The 21,530-nt window shown below is 49.5% G+C and overlaps 1 protein-coding gene across 1 annotated transcript in view; it reads left to right on the top strand.

Annotated features, from left to right (window-relative positions):
• The window catches only part of ltn1 (listerin E3 ubiquitin protein ligase 1), a 224,374-nt gene that overhangs the window by 88,710 nt on the left and 114,134 nt on the right, over positions 1-21,530 (top strand). The window contains 1 exon segment of the mRNA XM_038802375.1: positions 5,344-5,497. Coding sequence (XP_038658303.1) covers positions 5,344-5,497 — 154 coding nt within the window.

A 21,530-nucleotide genomic window follows, 5' to 3' on the forward strand; every position in this document is an offset into this window, starting at 1 on the left:
CCCAGCCACCTGAATTTACGCCCTCCCCCCCCCCCCCCCCCCCCAAAACCTGGCAACCCCTCTCAACGAACCACTCCAATCCAACCTGACTACCCTCCTGACCCAACAACCCACCCATTCACCTACCTACTACCTCATCTCTGCCACCTCATCCACCCTGTGCCCTCACAGTTGTCAAAAATAGTCAGTTGTTTGTGGAACAATTCTAAGGAAACTATAATGTAAGTTTATTACTAATTACTAGTTTAGTTCTGCAGTTTTCCACTGATTTCCTGAGTCTCATAATTTGTTGTTATTACATTCAATGACATTATAATCGTTGAATTTAATACTGTGGCTACTAGAGCAGGTCAAAGGCTAGGAATCCTACGGTGAGTAACTCCTGACACCCCCTAAGCCTGTCCACCTACAAGGCACAAGTCCGGAGTGTAATGGAATACTCCACCTGCCTGGATGAGTGCAGCTCCAACATCACTCAAGAAGCCTGACACCAGCCAGTACAAAACAGCCAGCTTGATTGCAATCCTTCCACAAACATTCAACCCCTCCACCACCGGCGCACAGTGGCAGCCATGTGTACCATCTCCGAGATGCACTGTCGGAACGCACCAAAGATCCTTAAGAAGCACCTTCCAAATCCATGACCACTACCACCTAGAAGGACAAGAACATCGTGTATCTGGGAACCCCACCAACTGGAGTTTCCCCTCCAGGACGCTCACCACCCTGACTTCGGAATATATCGCTGTTCCTTCACTATCGTTGGTTCGAAACCCTGGAACTCCTCCCTAACAGCACAGTGTGTGTGCCTACACTTCTGACTGCAGCAGTTCAAGAAGGCAACTTACCACCACCTTCTGAAGGGCAACTAAGGATGAGCAATAAATGCTGGCTTAACCAGTGACGCCCACATCCCGTAAATTAATTAATTACATTTTTGGAAATTTACTTTCTTCTGTATTCTGAACAAGATTGTTAGATTTTGTAATGATATGGAGCTATTTGGCTTTTCTCCTTTACTTAAACTAATCACTAATTTATATTGCCATGTTGAGCAAACCAAGTCAACTGTTGTGTTCCATTCTTTATTGTTAGCGCTGATTAAGAAGGTGCAAACTTTTTGATGTATTTTGGATGTTCACAGTGTAGCTACTGTATTTTTTAAAATTCTGATTGCCACTTCTAAAAAAAACTAAACCCTGTCACTGCTAGGGATTATCTTTCGTAATCCGTCTTTTGTGAGGAAGTATTATCTCGTTTTACAACCAGTGGAAAATGTTAGTTTGTTTTTATTACATTAGTTTAATTGAATCTTGTCTAAGGCATGTATACAGATGACAAATCACCTATGCAACTTGCATTGGTAAGAAGATTACCAGTAAAATCAGTAATTCAATTATATTTTTACTTTAAACTTAAAAAAAAATCAAATTATCTTGTGCCCTTCTGTTGATCAGTCAATCTTTTTGGGATACAAAGCCCTGAAGGAAAAGAATAACTAAATGAGCGTTGGTTCTCCAGAGAGAGTCTAGGCAATTAATAATGGAAAATTTGGAAATGGCAGAGGACACTGTAAAAGTCACAAATAATATCCCAGAAATAACTGCAAATCAAGAAGTGAAAGGAAGGGAGGAGCTTAGTACAGTCAGCATCACTGGGGAACGGATACGGAGAAAACTATTCGAACTAAATGCGGACAGGTGCCCAGGACCTGATGGCTTGCATCTGAAGGGTCTTAAAAAAATGGTTTCTGAGACAGTAGATGCATTGGTTGTAGATTCAGGAACAGACTGGAAAATAGCAAATGTAACTCCTATTCAAGAAAGGAGGGAGACAGTAATTAGGAATCTACAGACCTGTTATCCTAACATCAGTCATGGGGAAAATGCTAAAATCCGTAAGGAGGCTAGAGAACGGCACTCAGAAAATCTCAATGTGATCAGGCAGAGTCAACCTGGTTTTGTGAAAGAGAATTGATGTTTGACTGATTTATTAGAGTTGTTTGAGGAATAACAAGTAGTGTCGGTAAAGGTGAGCATGCACGTTTGGAGATTTCAAAATGGCAGTCGAAAAAGTGCCAAACCAAAGCTTACTACACAAAATAAGTTGTGGGGGGTAGCACATTAGCAAGGATAGAGATTGGTTATCTAACAGGAAGCAGAGATTGGAGATAAATGGGTCATTTTCAGGTAGGCAATCTGTAACTAGTGGATATGAGTGCTGGGACCTTGAACCATAGAATGTACAGTGCAGAAGGAGGCCATTCGGCCCATCGAGTCTGCACCGGCCCTTGGAAAGAGCACCCTACCTAAGCCCATACCTCCACCCTAACCCCACACCTCCACCCTATCCCTGTAACCCACCTAACCTTTTTTGGACACTAAGGGCAATTTAGCATAGCCAATCTACCTAACCTGCACATCTTTGGACTGTGGGAGGAAACCGGAGCACAAGGTGGAAACCCACACAAACACGTGCAGAACATGCAGACTCCGCATAGACAGTGACCCAAGCTGGAAATCGAACCTGGGACCCTGGAGCTGTGACACAACTGTGCTAACCACTATCCTACCATGCTCCTCTGACTAGTATTAGTGATTTGGATGAAGGGACAGAATGTGTGGTCATAAAATTTGTTGATGACACAAAGATAGATGGGAGAGTTAGTTGTGAAGTGGACACAAGGAGTCTGCAAAGGGATGTAGATAGGTTCGGTGAGTGAACAAAAAGTTGGCAGATGGAGTATAATGTGAGGAGATGTGAACTTGAGCTCTTTGGCAGGAAGAATAGACAAGGAGCATATTATTTAAATGGAGAGAAATTGTAGAACTCTGCAGTGTAGAGGCAACAGGGTGTCCTAGTATCTGAATCGCAAAATATTAATGTACAGATACAGCAAGTGATTCGGAATGCAAATGAAATGTTGTTATTTATTGCAAGGGGAATGTAATATAAAAGTAGGGAAGTTATGCTACAGCTGTTAAGGGCATTGGTAAGATCAGACCTGTGTTTGGTTTTGCTCTCCTTCAGAAAGGAGAGACATTTCAGGGAAGACTTAATCGTTTAATTCATGGGGTGAAGGGGTTATCTTATTAGGAAAGGTGTGCTATGTTGGGCCTGTATTCATTGATGTTCAAAAGAACGAGCGGTGATATTATTGAAGCATATACAACCCCGCGCGGGTGTCGGGCAGCTGGAGCTGAGCGCGGGCCCAGCGCGCGCGGCGGTCGGAGCAGCGGCGTTGGAGCCAAATGGAGGACGAGGCGGCAGGCCCGAAGCCAGGGCGCGATGCAGGTGAGATGTTCCACATCGGGTGGCTCCCGCCTAGAATGTTTTAAGAAGACCGAAGTCCGGTCCCAGGGGAATTCTTGAGGAATAAAAAAAAGAGAAAAAAGTTTTAAAGAAAGTTTGTGGGGAAAAAATATTTTAAAATTTTTTTCTTGAAAGAATTTTTTTTGTTTTAAAAAAGATTGAAGAAGGAAAGAAGGGGGGGTGGAAAAGGAAAAATAATAAGCCGTTAAAGGATGCGTAAAGCAGCGTCGAAGAAGGGAGGAAACGCGGGCTCGCCGTTGAAGGAGAGGACCAGCAAAAGCGCTGACAAGATGGAGGATGCCGGACCGCATGGTAGGGCCACACTGCTTAAGGTGGAAAGGATGACGGAGGTGATGGCTGGGGAGCTGGAAAAGCAGTTTGCGAGGAACATGGAGGTTTTGAGGAAGGAGATGACGATCGCATTGAAGTCATTGGTGGAGGAGGCAGTCACCCCGGTGAGGGTAGCTGTGGCAAAGACATCGGCCGAGGTGAGAGAGCACGGCGAGAAGATGAAGGAAGTGGAAGAGGCCGTGTCGCAGCATAGCAACCAGCTCACCTCAACTCAATGGAGGACGAGCTGCGGAGGGTGATGGAGGTCAACAGAGGAGTCCGAGCAAAGCCCAATGTCTTGGAGAACCGCCCGAGGCAGCACAATCTGAGAATTGTGGGCTTGCCCGAAGGGACAGAGGGCCCAAGACCAACAGAGTACTTCGCTAAGAGGTTGGAGGAGTTGATGGGGGAGGGTGAGAACCCCTCCCGGTACGAGCTGGACCAAGCTCATCGGTGATTAAGGCCGCAGCCCAAAGTGAATGAGCTGCCAAGAGCAGTAATTATCTGATTCCATAAGTACTGCATGAAGAAGAAGGTGTTAAGCTGGGCGAGTTGGCAAAAAAGACGAGCGGCGTTCGGGCGAGTGAAAGTGGCGGGTGCGATCTGGTACGGTATACCCGTCGAAGCTGAGGGTAATATATAACGGCAAAGACTTTTATTTTCAAAACAGTGGAGGCGGCTGAGGCATTCGTGAGGGCAGAAGGCTTGGGACAGACGTGAGGAGCGGAGCTGGAAGAGAGACTGTGGACTTTGATTGGGGAGCTGGAAAATGTATAAAAGATATAACTTTCTTTTCATTGACGTGTATTGTAATTTACTTCACTTCACATTGTTACAGAGTTCATTGTTACAGAGTTCAAGTTATTGGTTTGGTTGATTGGCATTCTGTTGCGATGGTTATATCTTATTTTAGTGAATTGTATGGGTTGGATAAAAGATGCGATTGGGAGGATGCAGTCGGGGAAGATGGCAGGGCCGGATTGGTTTCCAGTGGAATATTATAAAAAATTCAAGGATAAGCTGGTCCCCCTGATGGTGAGGATGTTTGAAGAGGCAATAGGGAAGGGGATGTTGCCACAAACTTTGGGGCATGCATCGATTTCCCTGTTGTTAAAAAAAGATAAGCACCCGACGGAGTGTGGGTCGTATAGGCCCATATCTCTTTTGAATGTGGACGCAAAAATATTGGCGAAGGTACTGGCGGGTAGGCTGGAGGAGTGCCTCCCGAAGGTGATAGGTGAAGATCAGACGGGGTTCGTGAGAGGGAGACAGCACTTTTCAAACGTTAGAAGGGTATTGAACGTGGTTATGGCACTGGCGGAGGGGAAGGAAACAGAGATGGCTGTGGCATTGGATGCTGAGAAGGCGTTTGACCGGGTAGAATGGGGGTACTTGATGGCAGTTCTGGAGCGGTTTGTGATTGGACCAAGATTTGTGAACTGGGTAAAGCTACTATATAAGGAGCCGAGGGAGAGTGTCCGCACAAACAACATCAGCTCAAGATACTTTTCTCTCCACCATAACCACATGCAGTAAGTCGACAAAAGAAGCTTTGATGAATGCATCCTTAAGTATCCTTTTGTTAAGTTTATACAAGGAATAATTTCAAAGCAAACGTTTGAATGACTGCAGGATACTGAAGCAGGTTAATATACATTTTATTGTTTATTTGTAATATTGTATTTTGTAATCTTGTTTTAGATGCTGATCTGCATAAACTGCAACAAACCTGGTTGCTGGGATTAACTTCACTGATCAATCTAGAGGACGGAAATTTTAGAAAAAGTGGTTTCTTTCATAGCTGTGCAACATGGTTGAAAAGTCAAGTCCAAACATCACCTCAAGATGCAAAAAGGTTATTTGATGAATAAGTATACACTCTCTCATATTTTCTTCATTGGTAAATCATTTTTCCTATGAGAAGCTAACCCTTATCCTGCAGAATAAATTTAGTTTACCTGTTGTGTAAAGCAGCAACTTAGTTATTGCGTACTTGCTTGGGTTTATAATATCCTGCGATATTTATACTAACTATTACATTGTGCAGTAAATCTGAGATGAGGCAGTTTCACATTATGTATTCCTGGCAATTGCAATTACTCTACTTGAACTTGCAGTCATGAGAATTATGTCGGAAAGGTCCAGCTGTTGTGTGATGATAAGAATGTTGCCCAGAGCCAAGCGATTTCTTATTGCATACAAATATTTTGTTGTAAAAAGAACAATCAGCAAATAAGCATACTGTTAGATATTCAAAGGATATTGACAAATTTGTATTTTGGATAAATGTCTTAAATTATATTTATATATGTCATTAAAATAATATGTAACTCTATGATATGGTTTATCAGTGCGTTGCCCCACAGATCGGGAAAGTTGCATTCAAATTTGAATCCCTGGTGACATTTTAAAATGAACTTAAGATGGGAAGTCAGATGAATGGGGCAGTGGTTTTTAATGTAGCTAAAGTGCTGACCTCAAAAGAAGGGAAGGACTGATATGCAGACGTAAGCACTTCAAAGGTTGAATCAGAGGCAGCATCAACTATACCTTTGGAAGTAGATCAGAGTGTGCACCTCTCCTGTGAAGAAACAGTAGCCAATTGAGGTGGTCAACTCAAAGCAAAACTAGGTGAAAGGAAAAAGGCTTTCAAAGTTGTTTTTTTAAATTTGGAAGCATGGTGGCACATTGGGGAATAAAACTTTAAAAATATCAATGCCCCTCATAATCTTGTCATCCCTCAAACTCCATCATTCCAATGAAAATAGTCCGAGTCCATTCAGCCTCTCCGCATAGCTAATAGACGAGGCAACATCCTGGTAAACCTCCTCTGCACCCTCTCTAAAGCCTCCACATCCTTCTGGTAGTGTGGCGACCGGAATTGTGCACAATATTCCAAGTACAGCTTTACCGAGGTTCTATACAACTGTAGCATGACTTGACAGTTTTTATACGCGATGCCCCATCCAATGAAGGCAAGCATTCCATGTGCTTTTATGACTACCGTGGCCACTTTCAAAGATCTGTGGACCTGCACGCCCAGATCTCTCTGACTTCCTATTTTCAAAAGAGTTTTGCCATTTGCATCCAACCTATTTATGTCCTGGTGTATCCTCTGACAATCCTCAACACTACCTGCCGCTCCACCAAACTTGGTGTCATTCGTGAACTTATGAATCAGACCAGCTACATTTTCCTCCAAATCGTTTATGTATACTACAAACAACAGAGTCCCCAGCACAGATCCACGTGGAACACCACTAGTCACAACCTTCCATTCAGAAAAACACCCTTTGACTGCTGCCCTTTGCCTTCTGTGACCGAGCCAGTTCTGCATCCATCTTACTACCTCACCTCTGATCCTGTGTGTCTTTCCCTTTTGTACCAGTCTGCATGAGGCACTTCGTGAAAAGCTTTTCTGATGTCCATTTATTCAACAACCACCACCCTCCCCTCATCAATCATCTTTATCATCTCCTCAAAAAGCTTGATCAAGTTAGTGAGGCATGACCTCCCCTTCACAAAACCATGCTGTCTTATCGCTAATGAGTCCGTTTGTTTCCAAATGGATATAAATCCCGTCCCTGAGAATTCTCCAATAATTTACCTACTACCGATGTGTGGCTCACTAGCCTATAGTTTCTTGGATTATCCCTGCTACCTTTCTGAAACAGTGGTACCACATTAGCTATTCTCCAGTCCACTGGGATATCACCTGTAGCCAATGATGTCAGTCAAGGCCCCAGCAATTTCCTCCATTGCTTCCCTCAGTAATCTGGGGTAAATCTCATCTGGCCCAGGAGACCTATCTACCTTAATGTCTTTTAAAACACCCAATACCGGACTTCCGGTTGCGGCTATGCAGAGCTAAGTCGCACGTTCGGCAACTCCCGCTTAGAACAGACTTTTGGGGTCTTCAGAGCCCCCAACGGCAATTTTTCGACATTTCCCGGTGTGGGAAGGAGTTTGCAGCATTCCCCCGACAGTGTATGGCTTGGACCAGGAGCGGGGCGACTAAAAAAAGTGGTGGTGAAGCCAAAGGAAGTGCGAGGGAAGAAGAGCAAGATGGCGGTGGACGGAGACCAAGCAGCGTGGATGCAGTGGGCGGAGGAGCAACAGGAGGCTCTCCAGAGCTGCTTCAGGGAGCTTAAAGCGGACCTGCTGAAAATGAAATGAAAATGAAAATCGCTTATTGTCACGAATAGGCTTCAATGAAGTTACTGTGAAAAGCCCCTAGTCGCCACATTCCGGCGCCTGTCCGGGGAGGCTGGTACGGGAATCGAACCATGCTGCTGGCCTGCTTGGTCTGCTAAACCAGCCCCTGGAGCCGATGAAGGCTTCTATTGATAAGTTGCTGGAGACCCAGGCGGCCCACAGGGTGGCAATTCGCGAGGTCCGACAGAAGGTCTCGGAGCACAAAGACGAGTTTCATTCGAGGCATTGAGCATTGTGGCAGATAATGGCGGTAGCGGCTTCGTGCAGGGGCTCCAGCTTGGCAGCTCTAGTCACGGCTCCTCTACAGCTGCCGCCGGCCAGGTACTCCACCAGCCCGGTAGTGGTGGCGACCCTGCGGATATGGGGCCAGTGGAGGAGGCATGTAGGGGAGACGGGGGCACCGGTTTGGGCGCCAATCTGCGACAACCATCGGTTTGCCCCCGGGAGTATGGATGGGGGGTTTCGAGCATGGCGGCGGGCGGGGGTGGGAAGGGTTGGCGATATGTTCCTGGAAGGGAGCTTTGCGGGTTTGAGGAGCTTGGAGGAGAAATTTGGGCTGGTAAGGGGAAATGATTTTCGGTACCTACAGTTGCGGGACTTTGTTCGTAGACAGGCCCCATCTTTCCCACGCCTCCCGCCAATGGGGATCCAAGACAGAATAGTCTCTAGGGGGAAGAAGGGGAGGCTAGAGTCTGATATTTATAAGGTGCTCATGAGGGAGGAAGGGTCCCAGACGGAGGAACTGAAACTTAAATGGGAGGAGGAGCTAGGCAGGGAAATGGAGGGAGGGCTGTGGGCAGAGGCCCTGAGTAGGGTAAATTCGAGCGCGACATGTGCCAGGCTCGGGCTGATTCAATTTAAGGTCGTTCACTGGGCCCACATGACGATGGCTCGGATGAGCAAATTCTTTTGGATAGGTGCGCGGGAGGACCAGCGAACCACGTTCACATGTTTTGGGCATGCCCTAAGCTTAGTGGGTACTGGGAGGGATTTGCGGGCGTCATGTCCTGGGTGCTAAAAACAAGGGTGGCGATGGGTCCAGGGGTGGCAATTTTTGGGGTTTCGGAAGACCTGGGAGTCCAGGGGGAGAAAGAGGCCGATGTTTTGGCCTTTGCTTCCCTGATAGCCCGGCGACGAATACTATTGGCGTGGAGGGACTCAAAGCCCCCGAAGACTGAGTGGTGGCTTTCGGACATGTTGAGTTTCCTGGGTATGGGAAAAATTAAGTTCGCTTTGAGGGGATCTGTACAGGGGTTCGCCTGGAGGTGGCAGCCATTTATTGACTTCTTTGTGGGAGAGTGAGCATCAGCAAGGTGGGGGGCGGTACAGTAGAGTAGAGTAGGAGGGATAAAATGGCAGGTAGTACCGGTGGGAGAGGAGCGGGCTTGTGCAGTATGTTACGATTGAAGTATTGAATGTACGTGGATGTTTGCACATTTTTGCCTTTTTTGCTTTCTATTGATGTCTGTAACTGTTTACAAAACCAAAACCTTCCTCAATAAAATTGTTTATTAAAAAAAAAAGATAATGGCGGTAGGTACGTAATGGTAAGTGGTAAGTTGCAAGGGGAGAGGGTGGTACTGGTTAATGTTTACGCCCCGAACTGGGACGATGCGGTTTTTATGCGACGCATGCTAGGCCGAATCCCGGACCTGGAAGTGGGGGGAGACTTCAACACGGTGTTGGATCCGACACTGGATTGCTCCAGATCCAGGACGGGCAGGAGGCCGGCGGCGGCTAGAGTACTGAGGGGGTTTATGGACCAGATGGGAGGGGCAGATCCTTGGAGATTTGCAAGGCCGAGGGCTCGGGAATTCTCGTTCTTCTCTCATGTTCATAAGGCCTATTCCCAGATCGATTTTTTTCGTTATAAGTCGGGCGCTGATCACGAGGGTAGGGGATACCGAGTACTCGGCGATAGCCATTTCAGATCATGCCCCGCATTGGGTAGACTTGGAGCTGGGGGAGGAGAGAGACCAGCGCCTGCTGTGGCGCTTGGATGTGGGACTGTTGGCAGATGAGGTGAGCGAGCGGGTTCGCGGCAGCATAGAAAGATACCTGGAGGCTAACGACAATGGGGAGGTTCGAGTGGGGACGGTTTGGGAGGCGCTGAAGGCGGGTGTCAGGGGAGAGCTAATCTCCATTAGGGCCCATAAGGAGAGGAGAGGGAGAGGCTGGTGGGGGAGATGGTGAGGGTGGACAGGAGGTACGTGGAGGAGCCGGAGGAGGGACTGTTGAGGGAGAGGCGTAGCCTCCAGGCCGAATTCGACCTTTTGACCACCAGGAAGGCGGTGGCGCAGTGGAGGAAGGCAAAGGGGGCGATCTATGAGTATGGGGAAAAGGGAAGCCGGATGCTGGCGCATCAGCTTCGGAAGCAGGACGCAGCTAGGGAGATTGGGGGAGTTAAGGACAGGAGGGGGAGTGTGGGAGACTTCCGGTGGCAGCGATGCGGAGCTAAGCTGCATGTTCAGCAGCTCCTGCATTTTTTGGACTGTCGGGCTCTTTTAAGAGCCCGCAACGGCGCTTTTTTGACTTTTCCCCGGGGGGGAAACACAGCCAGTGTACCCAGCGACTGATGGATGTACTGGACTCGCAGTCGAGCGGTCCAAAAGTCGGCTTTACAGCAGAGGAAGGCGAGAGGCAGAAAAAGCAAGATGGCAGCAGGCGGGGAAGCAGCAGCAGTGGGCGCGGGAGCAGCAGGAGCCGCTTCAGCGCTCCTTCAAGGAGCTCAAAGCTGAGATCTTGGAGCCATTTAAGGCCTCGCTGGACAAGCTGGTGGCGACTGGGGCAGCACGATAGCATTGTGGATAGCACAATCGCTTCACAGCTCCAGAGTCCCAGGTTCGATTCCGGCTTGGCCTTGTCTGCAGAGTCTGCACATCCTCCCCGTGTGTGCGTGGGTTTCCTCCGGGTGCTCCGGTTTCCTCCCACAGTCCAAAGATGTGCAGGTTAGGTGGATTGGCCATGATAAATTGCCCTTAGTGTCCAAAATTGCCCTTGGTGTTGGGTGGGGTTACTGGGTTATGGGGATAGGGTGGAGATGTTAACCTTGGGTAGGGTGCTCTTTCCAGGAGCCGGTGCAGACTCGATGGGCCGAATGGCCTCCTTCTGCACTGTAAATTCTATGTTCTATGACTCAGACGGCCGAGGCCGTGGAGATTCGGGAGCTGCAGCAAAAGGCTTCGGACAACGAGGATGAGCTTTTTGGGCCTGGCAGTGAAAGTGGAGTCGCACGAGGCGCTGCACAAGAAATGGCTGGCGAGGATGGAGGAGATGGAGAACCGTTCCCGCCGGAAGAATCTGCGGATTTTGGGCCTCACGGAGGGGCTGGAAGGCTTGGATTTGGGGGCCTATGTGGTCCTAATGTTGAAATCGCTGATGGGTGCGGGTCGTTTCGTGGTCCCCTGGAGCTGGAGGGCGCCCATCGAGTGCTGCAGCGGAAGCCGAGGCCGAACGAGCCGCCCAGGGCGGGACTGGTCCGTTTTCACCGCTTGTCGACCGGGAGTGCGTGTTGAGATGAGCGAAGAAGGAGAGGAGCAGCAGGTTGGAGAACACGGACTTTAGGATTTATCAGGACTGGAGCGCGGAGGTGGCGAAGAGAAGGGCTGGCTTCAATCGAGCGAAGGGAGTGCTTCATAGGAAGGGGGTGAAGTTTGGCCTTCTACAGCCGGCTCGCCTCTGGGTCACTTACAAGGACCGCCAGCTCTATTTTGACTATCCGGAGGAGGCCTGGGCTTTTGTCCAGGCAGAGAACTTGGACTCGAACTGAGGACTGGGGGGCTGGGGCAAAATGTACTTTGTTTGGAGGCTTTGCCCTCCTGGGTATCCTATCGTTTATATTGGCTGTGTTTGCTAATTGATGTTGCCTGTTCGTTTTCGCTATTTTGGTTTATTCAGGGTTGTTTTCTGGCTGTTGTTTATTTACTGTGGTGTTTTATTTTGTTTTGTCCACTGGTGGGTTGGAGAGTAGTTTGGGGTCCCGATGGGTCATGTGTCCATCTTTTTCCCACGTGTTGGGTTGAGGGGCGGAGCTCGGGTTGGAAGCGCGGGCTTTCTTCCCGCGCCGGAGGAATTGGGGGCGGGGCCAGCGCTGGTAGTGAGGGATTGGTGGCTGTGTTGCATCGGGGGGGGGGGGTCATGGTTATGGCGGGAGTAGCCGGGGTCAGCAGAAGTCAGCTGACTCACGGAAGCACAATGTTAGGGGTAACGCCCTTGCTTGGGGGGGGGGGGGCGGGGGAAGGGGGGGGTACCGGGTTGTTGCTGCAGGGACTGAGGGGATGGATGGTGAAGGGGGGGTTGGGAGGGGGGGTCTGCCACCGTGGGGAACGGGCATGGGGGGTTCCCTGGGTGCGTGGCGGGTTGAGGAAGAGCTATGGCTGATCGGCGTAGGGCGAGGGGGATGGCCCCCGGGTTCGGCTGGTCACATGGAACGTGAGGGGGCTGAAAGGTCTGGTGAAGCGATCCCGGGTCTTGGCTCACTTGAGGGGGTTTGGAGCGGATGTGGCTATGCTCCAGGAGACGCACCTCAGGGTTACGGATCAGGTGAGGCTAAGAAAAAGTTGGGTGGGACAGGTGTTTCACTCGGGGCTTGATGCAAAGAACCGCGGGGTGGCAATTTTGGTCGGTAAGAGCCTGTCGTTCGTCGCGTCCAAAGTGGTGGCGGATAGTGCAGGTAGATATGTGATGGTGAGTGGGAGACTTCAGGGGGAGCGGGTGATCTTGGTTAATGTTTATGCTCCCAACTGGGACGATGCGGGCTTCATGCGGCGAATGCTGGGCCTGATCCCGGACCTGGAGACAGGGGGATTGATCCTGGGTTGGGACTTTAACACGGTGCTGGATCCGGCTTTGGATCGCTCGAAGTCTAGGACAGGCAGGAGGCCGGCAGCGGCCTCGGTGCTGAGGGGGTCCATGGATCAGATGGGGGGTGGACACTTAGAGGTTTTTGGAGTCGGGGGGGTAGGGAGTTCTCCTTTTTCTCCCATGTTCATAAGGCGTACTCCCGGATTGATTTTTTTGTGCTTAGCAGGGTGCTAATCCCGAGAGTAGTGGGGGCGGAGTATTCGGCGATAGCCATTTCTGATCATGCCCCACATTTAGTGGATCTGGAGCTGGGGGAGGGGAAGGATCAACGCCCGCTGTGGAGGCTGGATGTGGGGCTTTTGGCAGAGGAGGAAGTGTGCGGGCGGATCCGTAGGGGCATAGAGGGGTATCTAGAAACCAATGATAACGGGGAGGTGCAAGTTGGGGTGGTTTGGGAAGCGCTAAAGGCAGTAGTCAGAGGGGAGCTGATATCTATTCGGGCGCACCGGGAGAGGGCTGAGAGGGAGAGGCTGGTGGAGGAAATTGTAAGGGTGGATAGGAGGTATGCAGACACCCCGGAGGAGGGGCTTTTGAGGAAGCGGCGCAATCTCCAAGCGGAATTTGACATTTTAACCACCCGGAAGGAGGAGGGTGCAGGGGGCGGTATGAGTACGGGGAGAAGGCAAGTCGGATGTTGGCTCACCAGCTCCGGAAGCGGGGGGGCAGCTAGAGAAATTGGGGGAGCCACGGATGCAGGAGGGAACTTGGTGCGGGGTGGAAAGGACATCAATGGGATGTTCAGATCCTTTTACGAGGGGCTGTACCAGGCGGTGCCCCCCAGGGAAGCAGGTGGGATGTACCGCTTTTTGGATAGGCTGGTGTTCCCAAGAGTAGGGGATGAGCGGGTGGAGGGGTTGGGAGCCCCAATCGAGTTGGAGGAGCTGGTGGAGGCTTTGGGAAGTATGCAGACAGGGAAAGCGCCGGGCCCTGACGGGTTCCCGGTGAAATTTTACAAGAAATTTTCAGATTTGCTGGGCCCTCTGCTTGTGAGGACCCTGAATGAGGCTAGGGCAGTGGTTCCCAACGTGGGGCGTACGCCCCACAGGGGGGCAATTTGATTTTTATGGGGGGCAATTGAGCACGACTGAGGAGGTCTGGGTCCAAATTTACGATTTTTATTTTTTTGGATTTTCCATCAGGTAAACATATGTAGTTTATGTTTCAGATGTTATTTTGAGTAAATAATTTTTTTTGGGTAAAAAAGGTCTTTATTGTGTAGTTATTACATAATCACCGCGCCATCGCTCTTCATGCACGTCGCACAAAGCGCGCGAGGTCATGGGAGAACCTTATTTATTGAATTGGATTTAGAAATGCGATTCAAAGAGCTTTTGCTAAGTTACCCTAAGTTGCTTGACCAACGAATCAATGAAACAAGGTCGTCTTGAGGTGCATTTGAAGGCGAAACATAGTGCGTATGTAAATTCAGATTTGAATTACTTCAAATCTTTAAAGGATAAGTTTGAAAAAAGATCAACAATAAAGTCTCTGTTCACTGCACAAACTGTTACTGTCAGTCGAACTCTTGAGGCTAGTTATGAAATTTCTTTACTCATTGCTAAATCTGGAAAAAATCATACTATAGGGGAGGATTTAATTAAAACATCAATATCAGCATTTCTTAAAACAGTTCTGGAAAAAGATGACAAAGATGTTAAAGCCATGCCACTCAGTAACAACACTGTTAGGAGAAGAATAGATGAAACGAGTGAAGATATTGAAACACAACTTGTTGAAAAGCTGAAATCAAGAAAATTCTCATTACAAATGGATGAATCAACTGTGAGAGACAGTGAGGCCTTATTGCTAACCTATGTAAGATATATTGATAAAGGTGAATTTGCTGAAGAAATGTTATTCTGCAAATCATTAGAGACCACCACTACCGCCACTGATATATATAATAAACTAAAACACTACTTAGATGTCAATAATATACCAATGGAAAACATAACATCTTGTGCAGCTGATGGTGCTCCTGTTATGATGGGCAAGAAAAATGGCTGCTTAAAATTGATGAAAGATGAGAATCCGGAAATGCTTCTTGTGCACTGTGTTATTCATAGAGAGAACTTGGTGTCGAAAAATATTTCTCCTGTACTTAATGAGGTACTGAAATCAGTTATAAAATCTATCAATGCTATCAAAGCTAATGCCAAATGTGAGCGTCTTTTCAAGCAATTTTGTGAAGATAACAATGCAGACCATGTGAGACTTTTACTTCACACTGAAGTACGGTGGCTTTCGAAGGAGAATTGTTTGAAAAGATTCATGGAACTATTTGATGAGCTTAGTGACTTTTTAAGTGACAAGCCTGAAATGAAGCACCTGCTAACCGTTGATGGAAAAGCGTTTGTGAGTTATTTAGCAGATATTTTTGAAAAACTGAATGTGTTGAATAAACAACTTCAAGGAACAAATAAAACTCTTGTTGCTGCAAAGGCGAAGATATTTGGCTTTATTTCATTTATCGAGTTATGCCAAAAACATATTTCTGACAAAAATTTTGACCAGTTTCATTGGCTAAAGAAATGTGAGCCGACTGATGCTGCTGTACTTGTCATTGTGGATCATCTGAAAATATTGGCCTCTGATTTGAAAGAAAGATTTTCTGATTTAAAACAGATTGATTTTCCAACATGGGTGATGCAGCCAGTGCTAGTGGATCTATCTGATGTTTCAGTGCAGTACCAAGAATAATTCTCGGAAATACAAAATGATGAGTCAGTTAAAACTTTATTCAACATTAAAGGAGCGATGGCATGGCTTTGTGATGAGACAGAAACTAAATACCCAAATTCAAACAGGTTTGCAAGAAAACTGTTGTTACCGTTCCCATCTTCATATTTAGCTGAATGTGGTTTTAGTGCTGTAAATGATTTGCTACTGAAGAAAAGAAATCGACTGGATATCACTAAACGAGGAGATTTGAGACTGAAGCTGACTAAATCAGTGCCTAATATAAAATCTCTTTGCAGCAGGCATGAAGCACAAGGGTCTCACTAACTTTATTCTAATTATCTTGAGGTGAGCTCAAATGGTATTTTGCATTTGATAGGTACCTTTACTTTATTGTACAGTAATTAAAATGATCGAAGTATTACAGAAAAAGCTTCCATTCAAATTAGTTTGTGTTGTATAACATTTCAGTTCTCTATTATATGTTTTGAAACTTTATTTGCTGTTTTCGTATGAGACAATCCACAAATATTTCAATATTCTAATATAGAAATTTTCTCTCTCTTTATTACCTGTGAATAGTCTTTTATTATCATATTTATCATTATTATTATTTTAATACCACATAATGTTTTTTCTTTTTTTTGTACAATTTTTTAGTAATTTCTTGCTCAGAACTTTAAAATGTCTTTTGTTTATTTCATTTTTCTTTTTCATGGATGCCATGTTCTTTTGAAGCTTGTTTAAACCAAGGTATTGGCGTTTTAAGCTTCTTCAGCTGAAATGGAGTTCACTTTTTGAATGATAAGAATTATATATCACCACATTGGGGGGGGGGGGGGGGGGGGGGGGGCGCGCATCAGGATTTTAGAGGTGATTAGGTGGGGCATGGCCAAAAAAAGGTTGGGAACCACTGGGCTAGGGGGAGGGGGCTCTGCCCCCAATGATGTCCAGGGCAATTATCTCTTTGCTCCTGAAGCAGGACAAGGACCCACTTCAGTGTGGGTCTTACAGGCCGATCTCGCTCCTTATGTAGATGTCAAGTTGTTGGCAAAGGTGCTGCTCAGGAGGGTGGAGGATGTGGTCCTGACGGTGATCCATGAGGATCAACGGGGTTTGTAAAGGGGAGACAACTGAATGCCAACGTGCGGAGGCTCCTTAATGTCATGATGATGGCGCCGGCGGCTGGGGAGTCAGAAATAGTGGCGTCCATGGATGCGGAGAAAGCTTTTGATAGGGTGGAGTGGAGTTACCTTTGGGAGGTGTTGCGGAGGTTTGGGTTTGGTGAGGGGTTCATCAGCTGGGTGAGGTTGCTGTACAGCTCCCCGGTGGCCAGTGTTGTGACGAATGGGAGGAGGTCGACAGACCTTCGGCTTTCCAGGGGGACGAGGCAGGGCTGCCCCTTGTCTCCCCTGCTCTTCGCGTTGGCGATTGAGCCCTTGGCCATGGCGCTGAGGGATTCGAAGAGTTGGAGGGGGATTTGGGGGGGGGGGGGGAAGCACCGGTTGTCGCTGTACGCAGATGATCTGCTGTTGTATGTCACGGATCCGGCTGAGGGGATGCCAGAGGTGCTGAAGATACTTGAGGAGTTTGGGGACTTTTAGGGCTATAGTTCAATGTGGGGAAAAGTGAGCTGTTTGTCCTGCACCCGGGGGATCAGGAGAGGGAGATAGGTGAACTCCCGTTGAAGAGGGCTGAGAGGAACTTTAGGTATCTTGGGGTCCAGGTGGCTAGGACCTGGGGGGGCATGCATAGGTTTAACTTTTCGAGGCTGGTGGGGCAGATGGAGGAGGAGTTTAGGAGGTGGGACGCGCTACCGCTTTTGTTGGCGGGCAGGGTCCAGTCGATTAAGGTGACGGTGCTCCCGAGGTTTTTGTTTCTTTTCCAGTGCCTCCCCATATTGATCCCAAAGGCTTTTTTCAGAAGGGTGAATAGGTCGATTCTGGGGTTCGTGTGGGCGCGGAAGGCCCCGAGTGGAGGGTATTTTTGGAGCGAAGCAGGGAGGTAGGGGGCCTGACGCTGCCCAACATGTGTGGATATTATTGGGCGGCGAATGTGGCAATGATTCGCAGGTGGGTGACGGAAGGGGAGGGTGATGCATGGAAGAGATTGGAGGTGGCATCCTGTGCGGGTACGAGTCTGGAGGCTTTGGTGACGGCCCCACTTTCACTCCCCCCGGCAAAGTACTCCACGAGTCCGGTGGTGGTTGCATCCCTTAAAATCTGGGGACAGTGGAGGCGGCATAGGGGGGAAGTGAAGGCCTCAGTTTGGGCCCCGATACGGGGTAATCACCGTTTTGCGCCAGGGCGAACGGGTGGGGGATTTGGGAGTTGGCACAGGGCAGGCATCAGACAGTTTGGGGACCTCTTCCTGGATGGGAAGTTTGCGACTCTGGAGGAGCTGGTGGGGAAGTGGAACCTCCCCCCTGGGAACGCTTTTAGGTATATGCAGGTCAGGGCATTTGTTAAGAGGCAAGTGGCGGAGTTTCCGCGGCTGCCGCCAAGGGGGGTGCAAGATAGGGTGCTTTCGGGGACGTGGGTCGGTGAAGGAAAGATCTCGGCTATTTACCAGCTGATGCAGGAGGAGGAGGAGGCCTCAGTAGAAGAGCTCAAAGCGAAGTGGGAGGAAGAGCTAGGGGAAGAGATTGAAGATGGGACGTGGTCGGACGCCCTGGAGAGGGTGAATTCCTCCTCCTCTTGTGCACGGCTCAGCCTAATTCAGCTGAAGGTGCTGCACAGGGCTCACATGACAGGGGCAAGGATGAGCCGGTTCTTCGGAGGGGAAGACAGGTGCGGGTGGTGTTCGGTAGGCCCGGCGAACCACACGCATATGTTCTGGGCTTGTCCAGCCTTGGAGAGGTTTTGGAAGGGGGTGGCGGGGACTTTGTCGGAAGTGGTCGGGTCTAGGGTCAAGCCGGGCTGGGGGCTCGAGATCTTTGGGGTAGCTTCGGAGCCGGGAGTGCAGGAGGCGAGAGAGGCCGGCATTCTGGTCTTTGCGTCTCTAGCAGCCCGGCGCAGGATTCTGTTACAGTGGAGGGATACGCGGCCCCCGAATTCGGAGGCCTGGATCAATGACATGGCTGGGTTCATCAAGTTGGTGAGGATGAAGTTTGCCCTGAGGGGGTCGGTACAGGGGTTCGTTCGGCAGTGGCAGCCCTTTCTCGACTTCCTGTCGAAGGGGTAGAGAGTGGTCGGTCTCAGCAACGGCGGTGGGTTTGCTATGTTATTTTGTTCTTTCTTGTATTGCTGTTGGTTTTTTTGTTATTATTTATTTGGGGGGGGGGGGGGGGAGTTCTTTTCTTGTGTTGGTGTGGAAACACGCCTTGTTTGTTTTAAATTGTGGGGAGAAAATTTGTTAATCAAAAACTTGAATAAAAATTATTTTATAAAAAGGAGGGGGAGTGTGGCGCGAAGTGGGGTTGACATCAATGGGGTCTTCAGGGACTTTTATGAGGAATTGTATCGGTCCGAGCCCCCACTGGAGGAGGGAGGAATGGGCCGCTTTCTGGACCAACTGAGGTTCCCGAATGTGGAGGAGGGACTGGTGGTGGGATTAGAGGCTCCGATTGGGCTGGAGGAGCTGACCAAAGGGGTGCATGCAGGGGGGGGAAGGCACTGGGGCCGGATGGTTTCCCGGCTGAATTTTACAAAAAGTATGTGGATTTGCTGGGCCCGTTGTTGGTTAGGACCTTCAATGAGGCAAGGGAGGGTGGGGCTTTGCCCCCAACGATGTCCAGGGCACTTATTTCCTTGGTCCTGAAGCGGGACAAGGACCCCCTGCAGTGTGGGTCTTACAGGCCGATTTCGCTGTTAAATGTGGATGCTAAGGTGCTGGCGAAGGTCTTAGCATCGAGAATTGAGGATTGTGTACCGCAGGTCATTCACGAAGACCAGACGGGGTTCGTGAAGGGGAGACAATTGAATGTGAATGTGCGGAGGCTCCTGAACGTCATTATGATGCCGGCAAGTGAGGGGGAGGCGGAGATAGTGGCAGCGATCGACGCTGAGAAGGCCTTTGATCGAGTAGAGTGGGGGTACTTGTGGGAGGTGCTGAAGAGGTTCGGGTTTGGGTAGGGGTTCATCAGGTGGGTCAGGTTGTTGTATGAGGCGCCGGTGGCAAGTGTGGCCACGAACAACAGGAAGTCTGAGTACTTTCGGCTGTATCGAGGGACGAAGCAGGGATGTCCCCTGTCTCCCCTGCTCTTCGCACTAGTGATTGAACCCCTGGCTATGGCACTGAGGCAGTCGAGAAGCTGGAGGGGACTGGTGCGGGGCGGGGAGGAGCATAGGCTTTATGTGGACGACCTGTACTTTATGTCGCGGGCCCGGTGGGGGGGATGCCGGAGGTAATGCGGATCCTCGGAGTTCCGGGAATTTTCAGGGTATAAGCTCAACATGGGGAAGAGCGAGCTGTTCGTGGATCACCCAGGAGAGGGGGATTGGTGAGCTCCCACTAAAAAGGGCGGAGAGGAGCTTTAGATATTTGGGGGACGAGGTGGCCAGGAGCTGGGGGGCCCTGCATAGACTTAATTTCACGAGACTGGTGGAGCAGATGGAGGAGGAGTTCAAGAGGTGGGAAGCGCTACTGCTGTCTTTGGCGAGTAGGGTGCAGTCAGTGAAGATGACAGTGCTCCCGAGGTTTTTGTTTCTGTTCCAGTGCGTCCCCATTCTTATCCCGAAGGCCTTTTTTAGACGGGTCAATAGGAGCAGGAGGGGGTTTGTATGGGAACGTGGGACTCCTGGAGCGGAGCAGGGATGAAATGAAATGAAAATTAAAATTGCTTATTGTCATGAGTAGGCTTCAATTAAGTTACTGTGGAAAGTCCCTAATCGCCACATTCCGGCGCCTGTTCGGGGAGGCTGGTACGGGAATTGAACCGTGCTGCTGGCCTGCCCTGGTCTGCTTTAAAAGCCAGCGATTTAGCCCAGTGTGCTAAACCAACCCCTGATGGATGGATGGCGGGGGGGGGGGGGGGGGGGGGGGGGGGGGGGGGCAGGCACTGCCCAATCTCTATGAATACTACTGGGCAGCTAATGTGGCGATGGTGCGCAAGTGGGTGCTGGAGGGGAGGGGGAGGGGGCGGCATAGAAGAGGCTGGAAACGGTGTCTTGTGAGGGTACGAGTCTGGAGGCGCTGGCAACGGCGCTGCTGCTGCTCCCTCCAACGAGGTATACCACGAACCCAGTGGTGGTGGCTACCCTCAAAATCTGGGGGCAGTGGAGGCGGCACAGGGGGGAGTTGGGGGCCTCGGTGTGGACCCCGATATGGGGAAACCATCGGTTTGTCCCGGGGAGGATAGATGGAGGGTTTGCGGGGTGGCACAGGGCAGGTATAAGGAGGTTGGGGGTCCTATTCATGGATGGGAAGTTCGCGACCCTGGATGAGCTGGAGGAGAGGTACGGGTTCCCCCCCGGGAAACGCCTTTAGGTACCTACAGGTAAGGGCGTTTGTTAGGCGGCAAGTGGTGGGATTTCCGCTGCTGCCGCCACGCACAGTACAGGATAGGGTGCTCTCGGGGGTGTGGGTTGGAGAGGGGAAGATTTCGGCAATATACCAGGTGATGCAGGAGGAGGAGGAGGCCTCGGTGGAGGAGCTGAAAGGTAAGTGGAAGGAGAAGCTAGGGGAGGTGATCGAGCAGGGGACTTGGGCAGATGCCCTAGGGCAGGGGTGGGCAAACTTTTCCGTGCAAGGGCCACATTCAGAAATTCACAATTTTAAAGGGCCGCATAGTATATTAATTAATATTCCCGGTTGTAACCAATTAGCATGCGGCATATACCTCAGCGCTTCCCCCGGCGGCATCCTGCCTTTAGCCCTCTTTTTCTCTACTTTTCAAAAATGGCGCTTCACCCGGTTATGATTCTGGGCGCCTCATATAGAACATAGAACAGTACAGCACAGAACAGGCCCTTCGGCCCTCGATGTTGTGCCGAGCAATGATCACCCTACTCAAGTCAACGTATCCACCCTATACCAGTAACCCAACAGCCCCTCCCCCCCCAATTAACCTTATTAAAAAAAAAAAAAAAAAAAAATTTTTATGACTTGATCTTGGTGGGCCTCATAAAGACCTTTGGCCCGCGGGCCGTAGTTTGTCCACCCCTGCCCTAGGGAGAGTCAACTCTTCCTCT

Source organism: Scyliorhinus canicula, chromosome 7 (genome assembly GCF_902713615.1).
Source record: "Scyliorhinus canicula chromosome 7, sScyCan1.1, whole genome shotgun sequence".
NCBI lineage: Eukaryota > Metazoa > Chordata > Chondrichthyes > Carcharhiniformes > Scyliorhinidae > Scyliorhinus > Scyliorhinus canicula.